Below are 20,503 nucleotides of genomic sequence, written 5' to 3' on the forward strand. Positions count from 1 at the left end.
GGCCCTCAACCCAAGCCTTATTGAAGCCCCCAAACTATAGTCCTCCTAATGCTCGCTATTCATCTTCTAGATTACACACATAGTTTGGTTTTTCTTGTGTGAAACAGAATGAATGTTCGTGTAAAGGCAGAGTTTGCATTTTCACATTTGGAAATCTCATGTCTGCAAGTCAACTTCAGAAAAAAACCCATGATGTCGGCCTCCCCTCTGTAATCGCGTTTGGGTTTTTCTCTAAACATTCTGGATAGCTTCCTGCCAAAGGCGGACAAAATATGACTAATTGATTTAAATCTCAAGAGTACTATAACCCGCCAAGACCCTTGCCATAAGTTAAAGATACAAGATCAGTTTATTACCACACGACCAAGGTTGGTGGGATTAGTTTCCAGCGTGGTGGGGAGCTGCTCTGCATTCACTGACACAGCAATGAGCCATGTCAGCCAACACGACTCCTTCTCAGAATTCTGTCGGTTAATGGAGAAATGGGATATTATAGCCTAACTTGTTTATTACTTGTTACTACTCTCTGCGCTCGTTTTTTATGGTCTGTGTGTAAAATATTGACAACGTGTTTTGGTGCGTACCACGAGAGGCTGGAATCCCCTTATTGGCTGTTGTTTACAACACTTTAAGCATAACTAGCCGAAGTGTCAAGTTTCCATCATAAACATTTTTTTCCCATTTCACAATGGGTGAAGTTCTGTGGTGCAGCAAAAAGGCTGAACCGGTTTTCCTTTTATCAGTCTTGTTGTCTTCATGCTCCCGCTGTGTCCTGCCTTTATGATCTGTTCTGTCAACACGAACCGTCATGACGTGGGAAACCGCTTGAATGTGCATGAGTGACCAAATAATGGAACATGTTTTGCCAACTGTACAAGCTGTGTGACTGCTGAAAGAAACACACCGCAAATCAGCCAATGGCATGATGAGGGGGGGGACAGAGACATTGTCCGGAACAGGCATAGTTTTTCTCCCAGTGAATTCCTCACTCGACTCGGTGCAGCTGAGGATCGGTTAGTGTGCATTCTTGTCTCAGGCACCAGTGATCAGGCAGCAGCACAAATCCCTGAGTTAGATTTCAGCCCCTGTGGTTAGGGCCGTCTCAGGTGCTCAGCAGACGCTAGGATTACGGAGAGGGCCACAATCCTGGGATTGTTCAACGTGGAGCACGGATCTCACTGCCGTGTCTGTAGGAATACAGAAGGGAGGTTAGGCTACCTCGACTATGATCTAGGGGGGTGCATGTGTATGATCCCCATTGTCATAATAGAACCGGTTGCGACTTGCGAGGCAAAATGTTAAGTCAACTCTTTAAGTGTCTTAAGATGGATTAGTCTAATTGTCCAACTCCATGCTCTTAGACTCGTTAGACTTGTCTATTTAGACCAGGGAAATGTATAGCATGTAGATAAACAACTAAGCAATTAGCTATCATCATAAACAGTCAGTGCTGTACATTTGACTTTGCAGTTGTGTCCTCAGGGAAGCTTTGCTATAATGCAGGTATTTAACCCTTACCACTCCCATATTGCAGATGGCCTTTTAGAGATGTCAACTTGTAGGTCCTGTTTTGCAGACAGTGAGTTTTATGAAAAGTGGACACTGCAATTTCTTTTTGAAGAGTTTAATACGCCGCTCTCTCAATTCGTTCTTTACAGAAGAGAAGTGAGAAATATGCTGCCTCTGTGTCCATTGAACCCAAAACAGTTTCGAGTGATGGCAAAAGATAAGTTGCTGACTAAGTGGCACTGTGGTTTCCTCTAGTTCTTTCCCTCCATAGTTTACTTTGAGATGGCCTTGCAGTTAGGCCTAAAACTTTTTACAGCCCAAAATACCACGGTTGGAAGGCTTTGCTGTGACCACAGAGCAAGTGTGCAGTGACCACAGAGGAAGTGTGCAGCTCCACCAATTAGCCCAAGTGTGTAGCCCTGATAGAAGGGTCATAGTCACTTCTGAGGTCAAGTCTGTGACAAGTGCGAGTGGGCATCATGTGAACAGCCAGAACTGGAGAACATTCCTCAGTAGTCTCTGTGAGATTAGGCCCCTCAGCTGTCACGGTGGCTGCCATCCTCACACAGATAAAGAGCCATCAGTCTGTAGAAGGCATTTAGAGATTACAGATCAAGGAGTGTGGTGATGGGTTCAATAAGGTCATGAATATGACACCACAGTTATGTTTTATCAGCATCTCCAACCACTGAGAGGTTGGTGGTGTGAAGTGAACATGCGAGAGGAGAGGAGAGGACAGGATGTGCAGGGGCATGGCACAGCATCAGGAGCATGTCTAGTTACGCCCCGCGCCGTACGTTTGCTTTACAGTTTCGTCCCTCCATGAGAAAGCGGAGGCCCCTGCCAAACACTATTACAGTCAAGGAGAGAGTTTCCCAAGGAAAGCAGTTTTCCATTTGCCATCTGAGCAGAGCTATCCTCGAAGTTTCTAAACAAAATTTGTTACCCGACCAACTCTCAAAGCAACTGCTTCTTGTCTCTGTGACCATACTCAAGCTGTAAACATAGTGAACTCACTAAAAAACCTGACTGAATTTCATTGGCTGTGGATCAAACTTTGTTGTATTAAATTGTTCAACTATGCAAGGTGTGTTCGCAGTGCAGTACAGCTATCAGCTGAGACAAAAGGGAGTGGAATGGAGTGGAGTGGGTGCCGGGTTCAAGTTTGCATGGGAGTCCTGCCACTGCCTCAAGCGGTTATCTTAATGGCGATAATGACAGGAACGTTGTCAGGACATTTGGCCTACACCTAGACTGGATGGGGTGGTTGGACCTATGCCTGTTGGACTTGTTTTCAACGTCTGACATACATTTCAAAGCGGTAAGGTAGTTATGTTTGTTTGTGCAACACTGCTTCATTCCTGCGTGCAAACCTATTGACATCCATGCAAGAATTAGGCGAATGTGACCGTAGTAACCTAACCCCACGATGCCCTCTTTCAAACAAATGTAACCATAGAGGCTTCTAGGCTTCTCGTGGATAAACACTTTGACCTGGGGTCAAAGGCCATGTGCGTTGGACGGGTTGTGTGACGCGACCAAGTGATTATGGCTAATGTATAAATGGCCTCCTCAGCTCCAGACTGTCCCTGGTTATCTCTGACTGGGTACGTGGTGCTTTAGTTAATGGTCACGTATACTGTAGTCGGTCTGCTCCGCTTTTGGCCTGTCCCGGCTCCGCTCTTTGATGTGGCCCGGTTTATTCACGGCTAGCCTCCAGTCGGATCGAGCCAATTCTGCTCTCCTTTGAATCTCCTTCCTGCTCTCAGTTCAGAGAACATATAGCCAGGTTACGGCTAAAAAAGAAGGGACCCTGTGTGTTCGTGATGTGATAAGTGTTTGTAATAGCAATCATATGCTGCGCGCAAAAGACACCAAGCACCGCTAGTCAGCCCCTCCGGGTCTTGTGATGTTTTGATTATAGATTCCCCCCCCAACCACCCTGATGTCATCTCTTTGTTTTCCCACGATGTTTCATCATTAGCCACACAACACTCATTTGTCTCACAGACACCAGCTCTCTCCTCCTCCTCCTCCCTCTGGCTCTCTCTGCAGTATTTCTTCTGTCATTCATCCATGTGATGTGACTCCTCCAACACCCCTTGTCCCTTGTCCTGCCTTTTACTGTCCTGCTTTCCCTAAACTGACATCTTTTCATGGCTTTTTTTTTTTTTGTATGTGCTTTGGTATCAGGTACTGCTTTAATCAAACACAGTGATTGTACTCCATAGATTTACATCTGTCGCTAATCAGCTGGTTTACAGCCGTTGGCGCGGCACTAATGCGAAGGGGGTTGTTTTGATAACCGCAAGGTCACAGCTATTCCAAGCCAGCCTCTGAGGATTCAATTACACAACTTTGACTTTGCTCTGCTACGATCTCTATTTCAGTGGAACACTTTGAGGAAACTTGCTTCTCTCTCTCAGTCTCTCTCTCTCACTCTCTCAGATGACCGATAATCATACTAATGGTTCTGCAGTACAATAACAAGGTTCAGATTTCCACCTCTGATGAAGGCATGTTGTAGAGAACGGTTAGGCAAGGAGTAGAGGAAGAGCACTTCCTGTCAGTCTTGACTTTGAAACGTTGGCTGTACATGATGGTATATAGGTAGGTAGTATATCTAGAAAGAAGTTTGTGAGAGAGTGCAATTATGTGTGACAAGTTGCTGTGAATGTATCTCGCTTGTGAGATAATATAAAACCACACTGACGTGCCACTTTCTCAGCCACTGACTTTGGTAGCTGCAAGAGATTTTTGCAAGTGTCGGTGTCAACCTCAAATGCTGAGAGAGGGGGTCTGTGTCAGAGCTTCAAAGGAGCTTTAAGTAGGGGCCTAGGTTGGGGTTTAGGTGCAGAGATACAATGCTGGAGAGATATACAATGCTTTGGGGAAGCCCTCTTGGGGTCTGTGTTGCCCCCCAGCCGGACAGGGTCATGATCTGGGTAGATGAGAAACAGAATGTACAGAATTCTAATCTTTTTTTTCCATGTTTGTGTCTGCGCAGGATTCGTCTGAGGCGTGAAGCACATTCCCGGAGGAGTTGAAGGGCATCCTGAAGTCCAGAGTCAAGCCTGCTCCACACTATGATGCCTGTCAAGATGGCCTCCAACCCTGTTTGCCTGCAGTGGAATAGATTGTGGCAAAGATGTGCATTGCCATGGTAATCATTTACACGAAAACACTGGAAAAGAAGGGTGTCGATGATGTAACGTCCAAAGCGCCGGATTTGGAGCTGGTGAGCACGTTTTTTTCAACTGGGTGCATGACTGTGCGTGGTTTTGTAGTGTTCTACTTGATCAAGAATAATGTCTTGATGCTGTCTGCTACATTCATCATCCCCAAGTCTGTTTTTAACACCGTTACAGTCTGTGTTTAAATCATTATTGTACTGCTTTCTGTCAAAGTTAATCAGCGGCTGAATTAGCCTGCGATTACAGGGGTTGCTTATGATGGTTTAAAGTGCTAATCGACTTAACTTCCCCAGAGTTGAATTTGCTCGAAAACTTCCCAAAGCATCGCTCTACCGAATCAAAAGCTGTTCCGTTATTTGAACCGTCATTTGCTCCACAAAGATGATCGTTTTTTTTATCACTATATCAACCAGTGATGGCATTGGAATAGCTGAAATTGTTATCATAAAGGGTGTGTCATCTGGGTTGAATGAATCCTCTCCAGTTCCATTCATTAGCCTCCACTCAGAGAAACAAAAGAGAAAGGAGAGGGCACAGTGGTTACCCAAGGCCGGGCAACTCTGACTCATTCCTTCATTACCAGGGGAACTTTCCCTCACTTTGCTCAGAGTGAAAAATTCCCCCAGTTATGTGGACTGAGTTTGCCCTCTCTCTCTCTCTCTCTCGCCACGTGAAATGAAGTCATCACCACCCTCCCTTGGGGGCTGATCCTCAGTTTGAGGTGGAGGGGTTTGTCTCGTAGCTCACTGCTCTGACTGGCCTCGCCTGGGGGGGGGAATCCATTACAGCAACGGTCGCCTTCCGCTTTATGTACAGTACACACTGGCACGCTAACTTCCAACGCTGTAACTTTATACTGGGCATGGCAGCAGTCGCCCCATCCATCGTGACCCAGCCCTCTACACACTGGTACACAACTCATTCCTCTACATTCCACTTTAACATAACAGCGCAGGCACAGCAGCAGCAGTTGCCCTTCTTTAACAAACCAGACATACAGAAAGACAACTGTTTGTGGTTTATAGACCCATCTTTGTTGACTTATGCTTTTCATAATCATATCCAGGGTGTGTGTGTGTGTGTTTGGGGGGTGGGGGAGGGGGTGGGGGGGGTCGGCTGTTGATGCTCGCTAGAACTTCCTGTTTCATTGTATGTAGGCTTCTGCATGTGTGCGCTGTGCAGTAACAGTACACAAGCTTCAGAGGTGAGGTGAGGGGACTTGAGCTCCCTCCGCGGGGGGGGTTTTCCGAAGCCGTTGGAAGTCGTTTGTTTCCTGACGTGTCGCGTGTTTTCCACAGTGCCAGACGCAGACCATGAGCCAAGGAACGGCCCTCTTCTCTTGCGGAGTCATGGGTGAGTGTTGATGAAAGAATAGATGGATGTATAGATAGACCTCTCTCTGAATCATGACACACACACACACACACAAAAACACACACACAGACACACACACACCCCTATCCTCTCATATTACCGCCGTTCATTGTTGTCACTCTTTGTGCTTTGCTTAACATCGCAAACTGGGACTCAACTGTAATTAAGTGCTTATGACACATTTGAACAGCTTGCAAAGGCCCTTAAATGTCAGGTGCCATCGGCCACAGTGGGAGGTGGGTGTGGAAGGGAAGGGGAGGGGGGCGGGGGTGTATTGTCACCTCACCGAGAGATGATTGAAATAAGAGCAGTCGGCCTCTCCCGGCATCTGGTTCCCGGCCAAGCGGTAGATGTCAAACATGTCTGACAGGTGTTACGTCCCTGATAAATGTGTTGCAGCAATCTGTGTGCATTAGTAACTACTTGTCTTCCTGCATAGTTTTCTCCTTGTCTCAGTTGAGACAGTTCCTGTTGATTGATGATTTCAGAATGCCCTTTTCACTTTCCCCAAATGATTTACCATTTGACCAGAGAGCAGAGGCAGTTGACATTTCCATAAACAAATTCTACTGGGGGGTGGGGGGGGGGGAGGGGGGCGATCGGAGATCAATAGGGTGTTGTGCTAGCAGTCAACTGGCACTAAGTCCCCCATGACTGGCAGAGCAGCACACTCGGGCATCAGGAGGGGGGGGTAGGTGTTGCTCAGAGCGCCCTTTGTTCGCCACTCTGCCAACGTAAAGGCTGCATTTCTTACATTTTTATCTCGGTAGGAAAAAAAGACGTGTAACTCTAGCAGAAGCGAGCCATTTGACGCCCGCGTCGTCCGAGGTCCGGCACGCACCTCTCGTAATGGCCGACCCACTCGGTGACCTCAGGCAGGCGCGCACGCCACCTGCAGCCGCCTTTTTTTGTTTTTTTGTTTTTTTAAACAGCCCTGGGTTGTCTGCTATCGACGCCAGCCCCAGACTCTAACCCTCCTCAGCCCTGATAATAAGGTTTACTGAGAATGTTTAGGACGGGAAATTGTCACAAGGCCAAACATGGTTAGAAATAGCTCTGGGGTTAGACGTAAGAGCTCTGTTCTCGCTGATCAGCTGACAGATTGACAGATTATCCATACATACTACAGATTACAGAATGGTATCTTGTTTATTCTTTTATGGGAGATGCTCCACCCCAGATGCTCTACCCCAATGTACATAAGAGGAGTGTCGGTAGAAAGTGCCGCACATGGTTCTATCGAGTGATGATATGATAGTTTCCATGCTGAGGCTCTCACAGATGTTGGCTGTGCAGCAGGCCTCCCCAGGTCATGGCAGCGTTCCAGCAACCAGGAGCTGCTATTTCTGGTTCTTTTGTCTCTCTCGCCTGCCTACATTCTGCTTGCGAGAAGAATGGTTTCTGACGGCAAACCGCCTGCCTCAAGCTCCAACTTTTACTTCCTTTTAACACTAGGAGGTAAACAAGAGGCCCTGTCATGGTACCTCCTGATAGCTCACATCAATATAGAACACACCTACAGTATAGGTTTAGGTACACTGGTCTTTTTTTAGGAATGATGTTTATTTGGCTGTGTCAGTGTGTGTGTGTGTGTGTGTGTGTGTGTGTGTGTGTGTGTGTGTGTGTGTGTGTGTGTGTGTGTGTGTTGGGTCTGGTCTCCCCTGACCCTGTTTGTTCTGTTGTGTTCCAGAGACGGGCAGGTGGCTAGACGTGGGTCGTGGCTGTGCCATGCAGCAGACGCCGGTGGGGTCCAGCCTGGAGAGCCTGTGGGACGTCCTGCCCGAGGTGCACCAGAGCCCGGCCCGCTGGTGCCGAGAGGTGGTGGGGGGCGCCCCGGGGGGCACCATCACCAGCCTGCTGCAGGACCTGACCCTGAGCGAGGCGGCCGCCGCCGCCGCTGCCGCCTCCCCCTCCACGGCCCCGCCCAGCAAACGCCAGTGCCGCTCCCTCTCCTGCTCCGACGAGCTGGGCAGCTGCCGCTCGGCGTGGCGCCCCCAGGGCTCGCGGGTGTGGACCACGGTGGAGAAGCGGCGGTGCCACAGCGGGGGCAGCGTGCAGCGCGGCGGCCCCGGGACCCACGCGGGCTTCCCCGCCATGCAGCGCAGCTCCAGCTTCAGCCTGCCCGCCCACTCCAACGCCCTGGAGCCGCCCTTCTTCACCCAGCGCCTCCCCTGCCCCTCCTCCTTCTCCGCCCTGGCCCCCCCCGTCTCCTCCTCCTCCTCCCTGTCCTCAGAGCCCCTCTACCTCTCTCACGAACAGATCTGCCTCGCCGAGCCCCACGGGCCCACGTCCCCCCGCAGCTCGCCAGACTCCACGCCCGAGCTGGAGCGCCGCGCCGGGCAGGGGGGGCTGGCCCGGAGCCGCTCGCAGCCCTGCGTCCTCAACGACAAGAAGATCGGCATGAAGCGCAGGAGACCCGCCGACTCACACAAACAGAGGCCTTCTCTGGACCTGGCCAAGATGACCCAGGTTGGTTGGAGAGGAGAGGGGGGGTGGGGCTACTTCCATGGCATGTTTAAAGCCTTATAACCCTAACCCTTATATATTCAATTAAACGTACAGCGGACATTCACTGCTGTCTGTGTTCTCCCGGAGCTAAAAAAGATGTTCCATCGTTGGTGTCATCTGATACCTGTTAAACCATTACTATCTGTAAATAATCACATTATTTGAATTTCTCACATGTTTGTCATTCCCATGAGTGTCTTTTTCCACATTCTTCCGCTTCTCAGTACTTTAGCTGTATCTTACTTACAGTGGCAAGGAAAAGTAGACTATGTGAACCCTTTGGAAATACCTGGTTTTCTGCATTAATTGGTCATAAAATGTGATCTGATCTTCATCTAAGTCACAAGTATAGACAAGCACAAAGGTGCTTAAGGTAATAACACACAAACAATTATAATCTTTCATGTCTTTATTGAACACACCCATTGAACATTCACAGTGCTAGTGGAAAAAGTAAGTGAACCCTTGGATGTAATAACTGGTCGAACCTCCTTTGGCAGCAATAACCTCAAGCAAGCTTCCGGCAGCTGCGGATCAGGCCTGCGCCACGTTCAGGAGGAATTTTGGACCATTCTTCCTTACAGAACTGCTTCAGCTCAGCCATATTCTTAGGATGTCTGGTGTGAACGGCTCTCTTGAGGTCATTCCACAGCATCTCTATTGGGTTACGGTCTGGGCTCTGACTGGGCCACTCCAAAAGGCGGAATTTCTTTTTTTGAAGCCATTCCGTAGTAGATTTACTTCGATGTTTAGGGTCATTGTCCTGCTGCATCATCCAACTTCTCCAGAGCTCCAGCTGGCGGACAGCCACCCTGACGTTATCCTTGATAAACTTTGGAATTCATTTTCCTCTCAATGATGGCATTTTCCTCTCAAAACCCCAAGTCATGATGCTCCCTCTACAATACTTCACTGTTGGGATGATGTTTTCATGTTGGTATGTGGTGCCCTTTTTACGCCGTACATAGTGCTGCATGTTCTTCCTGAACAATTCAACCTTAGTTTCATCAGTCCCCCAAACATTTTCACAGTAGCACTGTGGAGTGTCACGGTTCTCTTTGGCAAACTTCAGGCGCGCAGCAATGTTTTTTTTTGGAGAGCAGCAGCTTCCTCCGTGGTGTCCTGCCATGGACACCAAGCCTGTTCAATGTTTTACTAATGGTAGACTCATGAACAGAGATGTTAACCAGTTCCAATGATTCCTTCAAGCCTTTAGCTGTTACTCTAGGGTTCTTTTTCTACTTCATTGAGCATTCTGTGTTGTGCCTTTTGGAGTCATCTTGGCTGGGAGCCCACTTCTAGGGAGATTAGCCACAGTACTGAATCGTCTCCATTTATAGACAATTTGTCTAACTGTGGGCTGATGAATATCTAAACTCCTTGTTTGTGACCCTTTCCAGCTTTATGCAAATGAACAATGGTTGATCGTAGGTCTCCTGAGATCTCTTTTTTGCGAGGCATGGCTCACATCAGCAGATGCTTCTTGTGAATAGCAAACTCAAAGTGTTTTTTTGGGTGTGTTAAGTATCTCTAAGTCAAAGTATCTCTAACCCACACCTCCAATCTCTTTTCATTGATTAAATTGAAAACACATTTCAGTTTGCTGAATACAGTTCAACTCTCATATCAGTTGTTATCTCAAAACAACTCGATTAACATAATGAGGTTCAAGCTCAGGAAGCACAGCTCCTCAAACAACCCACGTCTCAAACCCCAGGTTGGCTAACTCCTGCCTCCAATTTAGCTTTTGTAGAAGTCATTAGCCTTAGGGGTTCACATACTTTCCCCAACCTACACTGTGAATGCCTACAATGTTTGAATGATGTATTCAATATGGACAATAACAATATAACAATGTGTGTGTTATGAGTTAAAACAGATTGTGTCTGTTCATTATTGTAACTTGAAGATGATGATCAGACCATATTTTAAGACTGATTTATTCATAAATGCAGATAATTCCAAAGGGTTCACTTACTTCTTCTTGCCACTGTAAGTCGATCACGAGGCCAAGTTGCCTCCAGGTTCCTCTCCATTGTCTGGAGTCTACATAAACAAACTCTGACTCATGAGTCTCTATGGGGGGTCAGTGACCGGAGGCTCTGCTCACTCAATCAGTCTCCATCTCAAAGGAGCGACACTCCTTCGTCGTCACACTGGTGGATAAACAAAACACTTTCTGAGGTCACTCACGCTATTGTGTCCTCCCCTCTCCACCCCAAGGTGCACTGTCTGTACTATTATTAAATTAGTGTGATCTTTTGTAACAACTCCTGTCCTGGGTTACATTCCTGTGTGTGTGTCTGTGTGTCTCTGTCTGTCTGTGTGTCTCTGTCTGTCTGTCTGTCTGTCTGTCTGTCTGTCTCTCTGTCTGTCTGTCTGTCTGTGTGTGTGTGTCTGTCTGTCTGTCTGTCTGTGTGAGCATGCATGTGTTTACACATGCACCAGTGAAATGTAAAGCAGAGAGCGAGTAGGAGGATACTAAGGCACGGCGGCCCTTAGATGTCGGACTTGACGACTGTGTTGAGGAAACAGATGGTGTTTGGAGACAGAGACACGTGTCAGTGAGGTGGTCTACCAGTGGGACAGACACGCTCCTGTTCTTATAGACAAAACTGCGGCGAGCCAAATCATGATGTGGCTCACCCTCTCCTGAAATGAAGGGATCAAACAAGAGACTATAGTGCACCTTCCCCCCCACTGGATTCATACATATCCATATCTCTATGGGGGGTTTTTTTCTTTCTTTTTTTACTCAGTCATGGTTGGTTCACTAACCAGCTGTTATGGTGGACATGTCTTAACCCTGCTCCACTAAGCTATACCCTGAGAGGAGTTTATCTGTTCTCCACCAGACACACACACACACACACACACAGAGCCCTCTTCTCCCAAACGCACACACACACACACACAGGGTCATAAACAGACCATGGCCTTGGCCCATATGGGAGTCACCCAGAGTTCAGCGGTGTCTTAACAACAGGGCTGCTGTGACACCGGCAGCGCCGCAGCGATACACACTCCGACCGGGATGAGGGTCGGAGAGAAGAAAAGGAACATTCCTTCAGCGCTAACAATATTGTTTTCATTGAGAGACTTCAGAGGTCCCGAGGTTTGTTAAGATTACGTTTTTCCTGCTGTTGGTCAGCAGGAGGGCGAGGGCTATCTTCATTGTGTCCTTCTCCATTCATACTGTGCTGCTGCTGCTTGCACTCTAGCCTCCGCCCAGGGCTTAGTCAAAGACCGGCCTCCACTTTGAAACCATGAGACCACATTTTTACTACTACTATGAATGGAATAATCAGATTTCTTCCTTTCGCGTTGGTATGATTTGGAGAAATCGGATTGAATTCCCCCCCTCCAAGTGACTCTGGTTTAAGGACCTAGCCTTGGGGGGAGGAAAATGACTTCCAGACTTCCCTCTTGGCCTGGAAAACTGTGAGTATCTCCAGTGGGGTATGGCTCTCGTTAGGTCAATGGTGCTTCTGTGAGGGGAAGAGGCTCTAAAATGACACTGAGACCATCTCAACATGGCCTTCTTCACATATACAGCCATGACATCATTAAAGGCTTCTATTAAGATGACAGTGGCTTTATAGTCTCTCCACGGGGAGAAACCGCTACCCTGTGTGGGTTAGAATCAAACCTGGTATTTGGAGTCCTTTCAGATGCTTTGAGAGTTTGATTCTGCCCGAGATTAAAGTCTGCCTGGAGTGTCGGAGGCCGGGGCAGGGGTTATACTTTTGGGAGTATTCCATTGGTGCCATTATGCCAGGCGAACTCAAAATCAAGCACAGAGACGTGTGTGAAATGATTTCAAATACTATTTGAGCCCAAGTCTGAACCAGGCGTGTGTGTATGTGCGTGTGTCCGGGTGCGTGCGTGTGTAGAAGTGGAGCAGGGGTTATAGATCTGTTGGGGATGCGTGTCGGGTAAAGAGTTATTGATCTCAGTGAATTTCTGCTCAGTCGGCGGATCACTGCGCAATTGCACAAGTGTGCCTCATGAGCTATTGATAAGCCACGCTATTGACTGGGCCTCAAGGTCGTTATGGATGGGGCGCCTCTACTCTGGTCTCCATTACACCACTCTGGGCCAGGGGCCGGAGGGCCGGAGGTGAAGCCTGCAGCCTCTTCTACCAGAGGTGGTGTTCAATAACTCCCACCCCAAACCTCTCCCAGACCCTAGAGAGGTGTTTTTCTCACTCTAACTCTTCTCTCATCAGATTATTCAGCTATCAGGCCTGAATAAGGGCTAGTAAAGTGGTCATTCATTATTTTCTAGGCCTGCTCTGTATCAGTGATGTATGCGTGAGCCGCGGTCGGTAATGGAGCGGGCAGCCGTCCTGGTCTGGGGCCCCTGGGCCTGGGTCTGGGGGGGGGGCATGCACACACTGGTGTTGAGGAATGGGCCCGGTTGGACTGAGCCAAGGAAAACAGCAGGGCTCCTCCTGCCATCTCTGGACCGGGGGGTTCTGGGATAGGGATCACTAGTTTCCAGTCCCCTCCTTTTTTCCCCAACCTCTTTCACAAGCCTACCCCAAAGTTCTCTCAGCTAGGCTAATCCTCTGTGTTTGTGTATGTGTGTATGCCTGCGCGTGCGTGCGCTCGTATGCGTGTGTCTGCCTGCCTGTCTGCGTGCGTGCGTGCGTACGTGTGTGCGTACGTGCGTGCTCCTCCCTCGTGTGAGATTATAGGCTCAGCAACTACATGCAAATACTGTACTGAATTACATGATGTTCCATAATGACTCTCTATTCTCCTGGGTCCCCGGGCCCTAACCCTATGGAGGTCAGGCATGAGGGGACAGCTGCCCTTCCCCGTCTGCACTTGCTGTACAGATTGTCAAGGGGGGGGCGGGGGGGCTCCTCTGTAACACAGCCTCCTCTGGCCGACCGAGGCCAGCTGTCGAGGAGCCTGATACGCCTGCAGCAGTGCTGGCACATGTGGATCTGCCTGAGGAATTCACATGAGCTCCCAGATGTATGTGCTCATTGTGCAGCCGTCAGAGCCGGGCCAGTGGCAGGGGCACTAGCAGTCCAAAACCCTGACATGAGTGATGACTTGACTACCCCAGGGTATCTGCCCACTCCCCCCCCAGAGCGCCGGCAAGAACTCACTCATCCCACTCCGTCAAACCACCAGTTGCTCCAAACTGTAACGCATTTCTAAATTTAAACTCCTTCCAGTGAAGGAGCTTCTTGGTTGCTGTTTTTTTTATTTTATATATATATATATATTTCTTTTTTTATAAACCCAGCAAAGATGTAAGCTGTAGCCAGCTCTCTGACTTTGGTGACCCTCTTAGGCTTCCGTACTGTACCATGAGTACAGTGTCATGATTGTATTCCTGGAATGGGCCTGTGGTGGTGGACTTGGGCTTGTGTCCTGCTCTGCTCCAGGGCCTGACAGACAGGCGGCAGGGAGGACTTTGGTCCATGCGGTGGGGAAAATGTCCGGTGATAAATATATTGACCAAATATTCCATCACCATAGAGACCAGCTGTGGCAACTGCCAATATATGCTGCATGGAGACTGGACCTGGCTGTTCCGTGTTTTGCTTTACTCCAGTCCAAGGATTATACTTGTTTGCTGTAGTTTATGTTTCTTGTGGTTTACAAGAAAATATTCTAAACAGAATGTGTTCTCTCTTTTTTTCTTCTTTTTTTTCTCTCACAGAAACTTCGGAATTTCCACAGCCTTAGCTGCCCTGGGATCACAGGGGACGACTGCTGTCCATCCAGCCAGGCCACGCCCATTCTCAGGAGCACCCCCCAATGTGAGACTGACTTCACCTCCGAGAGCGACCAGGGCTTGGGCGTTCCGCCTGGCACCAAAGAGGGCGGAGTCACCAGAGGCACCGGCCAGGACCCCACCATTGAGGAGCTGGGCTGGGTCTCCCCGGGCTACGGTGACATGACACCCGGGACGGCCAATGGGAAGGACCGCGAGCCCCTCTGGGCGGACCTTTGCGGCGCCAGGAAAGATGCGTATCAGCTGGGGGGCGAGCTTGACATTGAGCAGATTGAGAGGAACTGAACTAAGCTACAGTACCACTCTCAGGGAGAAAGAGACTGTGAAAGGCGATCTCTAGGTGGTACAGTAGATAAACCATGTAAAAGAGTCTTAAAAGGACACAAAGCAAGTGGAGTAGCGAACGGGGGATAGCCGAGACCCCCACACACACACACCCCCTCCCAGGCACTTGCTCTGACTGAGGACACTGTTGACTGTGGAGACATTGAGAAGGAGCTTTGCGACCCAACCGGGCCCTGTGGTGACTGTGTGTTAGTCCTCCCGTGTAGTATCCTGTCTCTGTGCGTTCCAGAGGGAGACAGGACAAACACACACCGTTCCAGCCTACTGGCCTTGTTCTTGGGGAGGGGAGGCGCGAGGGAGGGAGGGTCTCTGTTGTCATGGGTTCTTAAAGCATTTCTCTGTTAGCCTGAATACCTGAATGTACTTGGTATGGAGAGAATAGACAGCAGGTTTGTACAAATTCTCTGCACTAGGAATAGTGGATGTTTCTCAATGACGCTTCCTCCCATAGTACACGGGTCACATGACGCAGACGGAGAGGACGTGTAGAGCTTCTTGTCGGTAGATTGATTCCTTCCTGTCTTACAGCAAAAAATGAATTTGCACGCACACACAAACCTATACAGTATATCAACGGGCTTAACATTTCACACAATAACAACGGGCTATTGAGATCTATTCTCTTTGTTTGAGAGAGACTTGAGTTTAGCGATGCTAATAGCGTTAATATTCCTTCTTTTTACAATTTGTAACTACAAAGCTATGTAAAACATGAACATATTTCTATACAAATAAACACCGTTTTAAATGTGTCGTTTGTAATATTCTGTCGTTTTGTCATCTTTTTCAAGTGAAGCGTTTTTCAAGTGTCTTCACTTCAGGAAATCTGCATTTGCATTTATTTCGGTCCACGTCTCGTCCGAGAGCGGGGAGATAGCTGTTGTGACACCTAAGACAATGAGGGAGCTCAACATAGAGATACTGTGGTTGTTATTGAAGTTGCCCTTGTGGTGACAACATGCAGAATGACCTCGTACTAACAGGAAGCAGCAGAAGCAGAAATAGTCACCAGGGCCTTAGTCAGTGGACATACTCTGATGACCCGGTGTTTGTGTGTTGGAGCAGGGGAGCCAGGGGGGGGCTTGGGTGGGAAGTCCCGTCCCCGTTAAATGGCGGGCGGAGTGGTGGAGTGGCGGTTCACCCCAGAGACCTCTCTCCCTCCTTCCCTCCCTGGGCTGGGGGAACAAAGGGCCTTTTTCTCTGAGGAGCAGCAGAGTGACGTGGGAGGCCGGGCCAGGCGGCTGTGAATGTGGGCCATGTGTCAGGGTTGCTGCTGCTGCTGCTGCTCTCTCTCTCTCTTCCCCCTGCTCTCTCTCTCTCTCTCTCTCACTCTCTCTCACTGCCTCTCTCTCTCTCTCTCTCTCTGCCTCTCTCTCTCTCTCTCTCTCTCTGCCTCTCTCTCTCTCTCTCTGCCTCTCTCTCTCTCTCTCACTGCCTCTCTGTCTCTCTCTCTCTCTCTGCCTCTCTCTCTCTCTATTCCCCCTGCTCTCTCTCTGCCTCTCTCTGCTCTCTGTCTCTCTCTCTCTCTCTCTGGTCTCTCTCTCTCTCTCTCTCTCTGTCTCTCTCTCTCTCTGTCTCTCTCTCTCTCTCTGTCTCTCTCTCTCTCTCACTGCCTCTCTGTCTCTCTCTCTCTCTCTCTCTCTCTCTTTCTATCTCTCTCTGCTCTCTTTCTCTGGTTCCCCGCCGAGTTCTGGAGCCTGTGTGAAACCTCACTCTGTCGCTGTTCTCTCTGCTTTCTCTCTCTGCTTTCTCTCTCTCTCTCACTCTCTCTCTCTCTCTCTCTCTCTCTCTCTCTCTCTCTCTCTCTCTCTCTCTCTCTCTCTCTCTCGTGTCTCTGCTCTGTCTGTCCTTCTCTGGTTCCCCTCCCAGCCCTGGAGCCTTTCTGAACCCTCAGCCTCCCTCTCTCTGTCTCCATTTTTTTTCGCCCTCCTTCAGCTGTATGTCGCCAGGCCTTTGGGCTGCATCTGGCATCGTGGTTCAGACTTGTAATGCGATGTCACTCATTCTTCACATGCATGAAGTGTAGCCTTAAGACGAATTCCCCTAACCACTGTACAAACGCAGCTATCGTAGGACTTGTTGACACACTGTACCCCAGGCTCAAATACCACGCAAAGAATGATTGCCAACTTAAACTTGACTTAAAGGCCAGTGGTATTCCTTTAATGGAATTATGCTGTCATCTGGGTATCTACTGGCTGCTTTCACACTGAAAGTCCTCTTCACTCAGTCAGAGAGCCTGCCTATGACTATGTTACAAGGAGTCTTTCTCACTCCATAAACCATGTGGGGATAATGAGTGCAGAAGGGAAATGAGAGAACGGGACCTTGTAAATGTGCTGTTCAGAGAGAGAGACAGACAGACAGACAGACAGGCCCCCCAACCTTTAATCAGCAGGGTGGCAGAAATGAAAGGAGGCTGTGTTCTGTGGCTAGATAGGAGCAGGCTGCTGGAGGGGTGTTGCATGGCTCTGTTTGCAGTGTGCCTGCATGCTTGAGAGGGACCCTAACCAGTACTGACAAAACATGACCCGATATACTGTATCCATACTCGTGCAGTAGTGACGTTCTAGACACAGTGTTTTGCTCTAGTGCTTCCAATTCATTAATAATACACAGCACCACTTTTCACTTTGCCTTTTCCACACAGTAACAATAAATAGAGACACACGCACACACAAAACAAACAGCGTAGGCCTCTGACATTCGAGACTGAAAGTAGGCCCTGGTTCCTCTCGCCGTGCCAGCAAGCCGTGCCGACTACCCTGAGCTGCGGCAGCTCTCATGTGGTCAGGGGCGAACAAAACACTCCCTGGCTGCGTGGCCACAAAACATTTCCAGTAGAGTAAATGCAGACTTTGGGCTTTTTCTAGTGAAACTTCTACTCGAGTGTGTTGGTTGTAACCCTTGGTTACCGATTGCACATGGTGCAAGGCACATTACACTCGGGCTACACCGGTGGTCTGTCCTTGAAACAGCTGTTCATTACCATTAGACGCCTTGTAAGTGGAATACTACCACAGTGAACACGCAGCCTACTACTAGCTAATCATCTCAATTTCAATTCAGTCCGTCCTTGAAATTGACACAATTACACGGTATGATCCAACTCTCCAGTCATGTAGACAGTGCAGAGAGGAGCAGAAACCTGACTTCTCATTTTCTTAGAGAAGTAGCACATTTTTACATTAATTGCGCTACAGTGTACATACTGTACCTGTACACGTATTGTTTAAAGATCACGTGAAGCCAAGCAAGAGACGACTTTTAGGAACTTCATCATCCAGTCAGCGTGACTGGATTCTCAAAAGCATTTATATCAAACCTCCCTGACAGATGTTAAGGTGTGTAAGCACATAGCTATGCCCTATGTGCCCTACCCTAAAGTTCAGGAGATCCCTCTAAGTCCCCACCCACTCAGAGCTGTACAAGCCTGCTCACGTCAAAGGAGGGTTAAAACTGACACATGCTCTGTTTGATTTGTTTGAGCGTCGGGTTCAGTACCGGGAGGTGTCCCTCCAGAAACGGGATTATGGGATCGTGGGTGTGAGAACTCGGTCTGAATGGGCCTGCCTTTTACAAAAGGCAACAGGACACCTCCGTGGGACGGGCATGGCCCAGCACTGCATTAAGAGGCAGCCTCTGATCTCAAGCCAGCTCTGCTCAGAGATAAGCCACCGAACCCGCTCCGGTCTGATGTCTGTTCTCCTCCAGAACCGCGCATATTCCTCTCTCTCTCTACATAGAGATGGTACTGTATGACCCACCCACTCACCCTACTCAGAAACACACACGGGGCGTGATGACGTCATAGGGCCGTGCTTTGTGTGTCTCGGGACGGGAGTGGAGCTTCTCAGGCCTCGTTGGACAGTTGGCTCGGGGTCGTGTCCCCCGGCGGAGGGACGTCTGTGACGCCGCCTGTGTGCGTGTTAGCGAGGGTACAGCGTGCTCTCTGTGTGAACCGACGAGGGCACTCCTCCGATCGCTTGTAAAGACACTGAGGGTGAGGGAGGAAGGAGGGGAGGGAAGGGAAGGGAAGGGGAGGGGAGGGAGGGAATTTGGGCTGCTGCTGTTCCAAAGCCAAAGAGCGCTGAAATTTCAGAGAGCCCTCCCACACTATAGAGTGCTGTCAGAGCGCTGTTGGCACAGCTGTCCGCTGGGGAAGGAGAGTGATGAAACAAGGGGAAAACAAGCGGCTTGGCTCCTGAAAGAAAGCGAGAGGCCTTCTTCGCATGGAACATTGCTCCACTCACAAAAGGGAGGCAACCGGGCATAATAATGGGGCTGGTATGAAAAAACAGTGTGTGTTTCCACGGGTTACAGCGGAATCCCGAGCTGCAGGTGTGCCGCCCGTGTGTGCCTTCTGCCTTTCTGGTCAGCTGACCGACGCTTTTTCCTGCTGAACAGGAAGAGCCCAAAGAGCGGAGATGAAAGCTCAAGGTAACACGCAGCTGGCAGTCATTTACAGAGGGGTAAACGTAGTGTATGTGCTACAAGAGCGGCAGTGTTGTGTGTGTGTGTGTGTGTGTGCCGTGTAAGACGACCCCCTGTGCAAACAGATGACAGAGAATCGTAGTATGTGGCTGCTGGCTTAGGGAGAGAGTGTGTGTCCAGACCCCTACAGACTCACCACACAAGGGGCCTCCCCGAGCACGTTTGGGTGGGTGCTGCTACAGTAATAGAGAACAGAACTAGATAATTTAATGAGACACACACACACACACTCCACCCGCCCCCACGTAACCCCCCCCCCCCCCCTCTCTCATGTGAGACACACGCTATGTCCCCCAAGTGTCAATCAAAGTAATATGGAGATGAGATCATCAAGCTTTATGACCTTAGGTGAGGGAGGGGAGCAGGGAAAAGAGAGGGTGGGGACATCATCATCATCTCTCTCTCTCATGCACAGTCACGATCATGTTACAACCAGAGCACAGGACCCTAACAGCACCGATTAGAAACATCTTGCAGTTCATTTTGATATGACATGGTTGTTAAAGTTACTTTAGGAGAAGAATGCCAGCCAGCCTCGTTGCAATCTCAAACACACAAGGCAAGTCTGTCTGGTCAAGAGAAGCTGTCCGTCTGATCGGAGAGCGTCGAGGGATCGGCTTCTGTGGGGAGTGACAACAACAAGGCTCCCTTCGACCTCTCTGATTCATCTAACGACATGTGAAACTTGGGCATGAAACTCTGCTTATCTGCGAAGTGTCAATGACCTTGAATAACACAACACTCTTACACAGAATGTACTTCAGACGCACCCACTGCATGTCAACAGAGGAGTTGTCTGGCTTTCAGACCGAATATTGGATAACCAAACACTGATGTGTTGAAATGCAGTATGAAAGGTGACAGGCTAATGTATCGTTCAGTCATGAAAAAAAGAAGTGGACGGGTCGGGGAGGGTAAAAAGCTCGTAGTCAGCACATGATTGACACGGATTGACGACGGCGGCTGTCAATCCTTCCCGGATAAGACTGAGGTCATGCATGTCCAGACTTGTCCTCCGAAAATGAGGTCATCAGGGTTGGTTGGAAAGGTAATCCTGCCAGAGACTGTAGCCTCAGTGAAGTAATCAATTGGCGGCACTTAGGGAAGGGAATATATCAGCAGACCTGTTTACCTGTCACCGTCTCCAGAGAGATCCTCCTCCTGCATGTCATCTGTCACGTTATTACGGTGAAATGGCGCCTGACCTTGAGGCCAATCCGGTAGGGTTTAGGTATCAGCTCTCACACCAGCTCTAGTTTGTAGTATTCTGCCATGGAGGGAGGGTGTGGGGGGGGTGAACTCTTCATCTGACACGAAAGGTG

General features: G+C 49.2%; 1 protein-coding gene across 2 annotated transcripts in view; it reads left to right on the forward strand.

Moving 5' to 3' along the window:
* fam53b (family with sequence similarity 53 member B) overlaps window positions 1-15,432 on the forward strand; it is a 20,778-nt gene extending 5,346 nt beyond the window's left edge. For both annotated transcript variants that reach the window (XM_080541450.1, XM_080541449.1), the window contains exons 2-5: window positions 4,517-4,747; window positions 6,002-6,056; window positions 7,768-8,546; window positions 14,268-15,432. In XM_080541450.1, coding sequence (XP_080397576.1) covers window positions 4,658-4,747; window positions 6,002-6,056; window positions 7,768-8,546; window positions 14,268-14,627 — 1,284 coding nt within the window. In that variant the 5' untranslated portion in view covers window positions 4,517-4,657 and the 3' untranslated portion in view covers window positions 14,628-15,432. The remainder of the gene's footprint in view (window positions 1-4,516; window positions 4,748-6,001; window positions 6,057-7,767; window positions 8,547-14,267) is intronic.
* Window positions 15,433-20,503: the final 5,071 nt, after the last annotated feature.

This window comes from Nansenia antarctica (genome assembly GCF_963989245.1).
Source record: "Nansenia antarctica genome assembly, chromosome: 11".
NCBI lineage: Eukaryota > Metazoa > Chordata > Actinopteri > Argentiniformes > Microstomatidae > Nansenia > Nansenia antarctica.